This window comes from Eubalaena glacialis, chromosome 11 (assembly GCF_028564815.1).
Source record: "Eubalaena glacialis isolate mEubGla1 chromosome 11, mEubGla1.1.hap2.+ XY, whole genome shotgun sequence".
NCBI lineage: Eukaryota > Metazoa > Chordata > Mammalia > Artiodactyla > Balaenidae > Eubalaena > Eubalaena glacialis.
The window spans coordinates 16,454,836-16,460,835 of NC_083726.1; the positions used below are offsets into that span (position 1 = coordinate 16,454,836).

General features: G+C 43.1%; 1 protein-coding gene across 4 annotated transcripts in view; it reads right to left on the reverse strand.

Annotated features, from left to right (window-relative positions):
• Positions 1-6,000, reverse strand: part of POLR3B (RNA polymerase III subunit B) — a 122,235-nt gene extending 116,235 nt beyond the window's left edge. For 3 of the 4 annotated variants that reach the window (XM_061206514.1, XM_061206513.1, XM_061206517.1), the window contains exons 1-2: positions 5,747-6,000; positions 2,113-2,145 (exon numbers count right to left, since the gene is read on the reverse strand). In XM_061206514.1, coding sequence (XP_061062497.1) covers positions 2,113-2,145; positions 5,747-5,818 — 105 coding nt within the window. In that variant the 5' untranslated portion in view covers positions 5,819-6,000. The remainder of the gene's footprint in view (positions 1-2,112; positions 2,146-5,746) is intronic. The other variant, XM_061206515.1, reaches the window with a different exon arrangement.

Sequence of the window (6,000 nt, forward strand, 5' to 3'; positions counted from 1 at the left end):
GCAGGGGGGAAGGTCAGTATATATGTGATTTTGGTGAAGGGGGAATACATGCAATCAAGCACATATTTTTTACAGAAGGTTTCTCCTAGTCTCGTGAAGGTTACTGCTAGTCACGAGGAGCAGACGTCACCATGAAGGATTTTAGTGCTTTTCTAGATATGAGGAGATACAAGAATTGGGCTCATAAAATTGGCTCCTGAAAATATCTAACTATCGGGCTTCCCTGGTGGTGCAGTGGTTAAGAATCCGCCTGCCAATGCAGACAACACGGGTTCGATCCCTGGTCCAGGAAGATCCCACATGCCGCGGAGGAACTAAGCCCGTGAGCCACAACTACTGAAGCCCGTGTGCCTAGAGCCCGTGCTCCGCAACAAGAGAAGACACCACAGTGAGAAGCCCGTGCACCGCAACAAAGAGTAGCCCCTGCTCACCACAACTAGAGAAACCCCATGCACAGCAACGAAGACCCAACACAGCCAAAAATAAAAATAAATAAAATAAATTTTTAAAAATATATATCTAACTCTCTGAAGACCTGTTTTGCCAGTTTTTCCCAGAGCACACAGTGCCTCATTTCTGCTCTCCACCTGAACTCCTTTCAGGGGGTGTTGAAAGTCAGCAGCTGCAGTAGCACATGATTTAATCCTTGTAGAGGTAGATGGCAAGTGCCAATGGAAAACGCCAATATGTAGTAGACAACCTCTTCTTGGACCACATACCACCAACTGTCTCCTCTTTTTTGAATCATAAATCCTACCCCTTCTCCTCTGCTTATGTGTGTGTGTGTATATATATATATATATATATATATATATATATATATATATAGTTCCCTTTGAAAAAGAAAAAAGTCATAATTAAAAACAACAACAACAAAAAAACTTCCCTTGACCTTACTATCATTTTATTTCATTTTTGGTTACTTAAAACTTCTTCAAGAGCTTCCTGTTGCTGTTAGAAGAAAAGCCAAAATCCTTCACATCAAATTCCTTAACCATAAAATCTGGTCAGAAATCTGGCCCTGACAGCTTCCCAGCTTCATCTCCCAGCACTCTCCCCTCTGCCTATTAACAGAAAACTAAGTTGGACAAAACTCTACTCATTTTTCAAGTCTTCATTCTTTCACTTAGCGAGATGCTTCCAAGATTCATCCATGTTGTAGCATATGTCAGCACTTGATCTCTTTTTATTGCCAAATAATATTCCATTGTATGGATATACCATATTTTATTTATCCATCCATCAGCTGATGTTCATGTGAGTTGTTTACACTTTTTGGCTATTATGAATAATGCTGCTATGAACATCTGTGTACAAGTTTTTGCATGGACATATGTCTTCATTTATCTTGAGTAAATACCTAGAAGTGGAATCGAAGGATCAGACAGTAACTATGTTTAACCATTTGATGAACTGCCAGGCTGTTTTCCAAAGCGGCTGCAACATTTTACATTCCCATCAGTAGAGCGTTAGGGTTCTGATTGCTCCACATCCTCATCAACACTTGCTACTGTCTTTCTTTTTTTGCCTATAACCATCCTACTGTGTGTCAAGTGGTCTATCATTGTGGAACCTGCTACTACTCAGCATAAGCTCTTTAAAACTGAAATTCAATAATGATAGGAACTTATAATCCGTAGTTCCTCTGTCTAGCCACTCACCCGTTCCAGCCAAGCAGACTGGACTCTGTTTCCTATAGACCCCGTGGAGGCTCCTCTTGAGCACTTTTATTAAGCCATGCTCCCTGCATCCTACCTTTCAGCTTAGTTAATTCCTTTCCTCTTAAGATGTGGCTTACATCTCACCTCCTTTGGGAGGCCCTCTCTGACCACTTGTGGCATCACCCTTGCCAACAGCACTTTGGTTTGTATTATTCATGTGCCATGCTACAATGTATACTACTTCCCATCTCTAAAATTAGATTAGCAATCCCCTAACTAGTATTTTATAGACAGGGATACTGCCTTATAATTTCCTGTATTTCTAAAACCTAGAAAAGCACACAGTGGTATAAAGTCAAAAAATGTTGGTGAAAAAAATTTAATTTTAAAAAAGGCTTATTTCTTGACTCTTCATTGGAAAAACAACTAATTATTATTAAATATTAATTACCTTTAAAAATGCTGGAAGCAGCCGCCATTTTTCCTGTGAATCAGAACAATAAAAGTATCAGAACTCTGTGCTAGCAATCACAATATTTTCATGAGAAGTTATTTTAATGTACCCAAAATGACTCACTTCATCACAGTAAGCAAAAGAAAGTAAATGAAAACAAAAAGAACAATTTTTACACTGCAACCACTTTTATGGAAATCATATACGTGCTGTGTGTGTACATGTATACAAACATGTACACACACAAGTATATATAAACCACAGATTTCTTAAATAGAATATACTTTAATCTCTTCTTGGTGACTCAAGATTCCAAGTACTTTTCATCTTTATTTTATTCTCATGACACTTCCTGAGTAAGCACGGTTCGCCAGTTTGAGGAAGGGTGAGTAAGTTTCAGAGAGTCTGGTGTGGAAGCCAGGTCTCTCAACCCAAAGGGAGTTCTTTCTCCCCCCTATTTTCTCTCAACTAGTGCCTGGTCAGAGCTCAGGCTGCAGAAGGATATCACATGGTGTCCACATCCTACTTTAAATGGCTGCAAACTGCCACACTTCTTGAGTTCTTAGGCCTGCTCTTCACACCTTCCTGAGGTCGTAAACAGCCTACCATGATAAGACTCTTCATGAATGGTATCTAATCTGCTAATGGGAAATCTGACAAACGGTTAGAACTGAGTGTTAAGTAAGAATACAGTTTCTGAGTAAGGGCCCCAGGATCATGTAAGACTTTCCAAGAACTGTAAACTTTTTTACTTTGAGTAACAGGAGAAGCATTGGAAGGTTCTGAGCAAAAGAGTGACAAGATGATGTGACTCATTTTAACTGGATCACTCTAGCTGCTGGGGTGAGAACAGGCAAGGTTAGAAGGAGGGAGATCATTTAGGAGTTCACTGCAATACTCCAGGCTGATAACAATATGGATAGTGAGAAACTGTTGGCTAGGAAACTCAATGTGAAGTTAGAGCCAACAGGACTTGACAGTAGATTAGATGGAGACTCTGAGAGAAAGAGGAGTTGAGACTGACACCTTAGAGCTGCCATTTCTGGAGATGAGGAGGATGCTGGATTTCTGGATGCTGTCAGAGCAGCAGGTTTAGGTGTGCAGGGGTCATCAGGAGTTCGGTTGGGGGCATGTTAAGTTTGAAATATCCATTTGTCTAATTGGAGATGCCAAACAGACAACAAATATAGGTCTGGAACTTGGGAAGAGAGTGGCCTGGACATCTAAATCAGCGAGAGGTCAGCAAATGGATGGTAGTTTAAGCCGTGTAACAGATGAAATCACCTACAGAGTATATAGGTGGAGAAGAGTTCCATGAAGTGAGATCAAAAACACTCCAACATTTAGAGATGAGGAGCAGAAAGCACATCTAGCAAAGAAGACTGAGGAATGGCCTGAGAGGGAGGCAGACAATCTGGAAAAAGTAAAAACATTTTTCAAGAAAAAAGGTAGGTGGGGGCAGGGGGTATGTAGAAAATCTCTATACCATCCTCTCAATTTTGCTATGAACCTAAAACTACCCTAAAAAAAGTCAAATCTTAAAAAAAAAAAAGAAGTTGAGTCTGGCAAAACTCATCTATGATGATAGAAATCAAAAGGTGTGGTAGGGCACAGGCTGAAAAGGGAACTTTGTGGGATGCTGAAAATGTTCTATATCTTGTATGGGGTGCTGGTTATTTGGGTATACATAACTGTCAAAATTAATGTAAATGAACACTTAGTACTCATGCATCTTACTGTACGTAAATCTAAAAAGAAGAATGCGAGAAAGATCAGAGAAGACTATATGAGGAGAGTAGAAAGATCTTGAGGAGATCTGGCGGTGGGGGTGGGGTGGGTGGGGAGAAACAGGTTAGAGAAGTAAGCAGTGGCCAGAATGAGAAAAGGACTCATATAAATATGGTAAGGACTTTAGATTTTGCCCTGAGAGCAAAGGGCAGACTGAAGAATTTTAACCAAGGGAGCAACGTGATCATATCTGCCTGTTTAAACTGATGGCTCCGGCTACAGAGCAGAGAACAGACTGTTGGAATGGGACAAGTCAGAAGCCTAGGAAATAAGAGATGACAGTTGTTCAGACTTGGAGAACAGGAGAAATGAAGTTTCAGAATTGAGTACATTTTGTAGTTGGGGGCCCTTAAGATGGGACGGTGGATTGGATGCAGAGGACCAGGAAAAGGAACTGTTATTCCTGAATCAGAAGACTGGAAATGTAGTACTGGTCCCTTCACAGCTGTGCAAATTCAGACAAGAAACAGAAATCCTTTAGGCTTATTCCTTCAGCTCTCTGGAGAAGCAGTCCAGTCAGCAGTTAAGGATGAGGGCTCTGGAGTCTGACTGCCAGGGTCCAAAATACAGATCAGCCATTTAACAGCCTTCTGAAACTGGGTGAGTTACTTAACCTCTCTGGGCCTTAAAAATCTTCACTGGCAAAATGGGGCAAAAATATTACTTGCTTCAGATGATTAAATAACATAATGCTCGTTAGGCTTGAACAGAGCTGGCACATACGTGCTCAGTAAATGCTGGCTCTTAAATAGCTGTTCAAGAGCTAAAAATTCAGATCAACTATACTCCAATATAAAAAAAAAAAAAGTTAAAAATCCAGTATTGCCCAATGAAGATCAGCAGTGTATTGCAGGCACGCACAGATTGAATCTAACAGACTGATTGTAATTCCTTTATTTGCCGAATAATTATTAAAGAAATAGATTTACTGATCCTGTCGGCCATTCTCCTCCTTAAACTTGTCAATGGCATCCCAGGCCTCCTTTAGATGTCTAACAAAACCTTTCATAATCAGGACCCTTATCTGTCACCCTTAATCTCTCCTCTACTTTTCTTCACTCCAGTACTACTGGATTTAATTCCTTAAAAACAGATGGTCTTGCCTCTAGGCTTCCAGTGTCCTGTTCCCTCTACCTGAATCTCTCCCTTGACTATTTTTCCACTTCCCATCCCATACCAACTAAGATTTTGAGGCCCAGAGAAGTTATATGTACCTTTCCAGAAAATAAAATTACGTCAACATCTGAACTTCATTAGGCAGCTCACTGTAGGGCAGTTATCCTTAACTTCTGAGAATCTGATGAAAGCTACGGGGCTACTCCCCCGAAAACACCTAGGCAAAATTTGGAGTAAATCTTCTCGGCGTTTAAAATACTCCTGCAGCCCAAACTTGAGTTCCCGGTGAAAAGGAGAAATTACTAGCCTGGGATTCAGACGATCTGGTTTTCCCACCATAGCCAGCTGTGGGACCTCACCAAAGTGGCCTAAGCTCCCTAGACCTCATTATCCCTTTATAAGCCGTCAAAGATGCAATATGTCCCCCAAGGTGGGCGAGAGTCAGTCCTGACAACACACGAACACTAGAATGCTTCCAACCCGAGAGCCGTGCGCGGGGCCACCGGGTCTGCGCGGCGGTAGACATCTCCCCTGAGCTTGACCCCTGCACGCACAAGCGGTGGCCGGCTCTGGAGAGGACTCGCGCGCGGAGCCCCGAGCACGCGCGGAGTCCTGAGCATGCGCGGAAGACGCGGCCCGCCCCCCTCCGCTGCCACAGCTCTCGGGGCAACGCCTCCCGGGGACGCATCCCAGCCTCTCTTCCGCTCGCCGCGTGCCCTGCCCTCACCTCTACAGTCGGGATCGGCGCAGCCAGCTGCTCCGGGGTCAAGTTCCCAAACTCCTCCGCAAGCACGTCCATGCTGTTCACGACGAAGGAAGGAGCAAACAACCCTCACGCGCGCGTTCGCTTGGTCCGACAAACTGCTGTACCCGTGCGCAGTGAGAGAGCAGTGCGCGGTGGCCTAAATAGTCACCGCCGCGCAACTTAATTGGAGGCGCGGAAGAAAGGTTCCGCTTGCTCTCGGTCAGAACTTGCGGTTG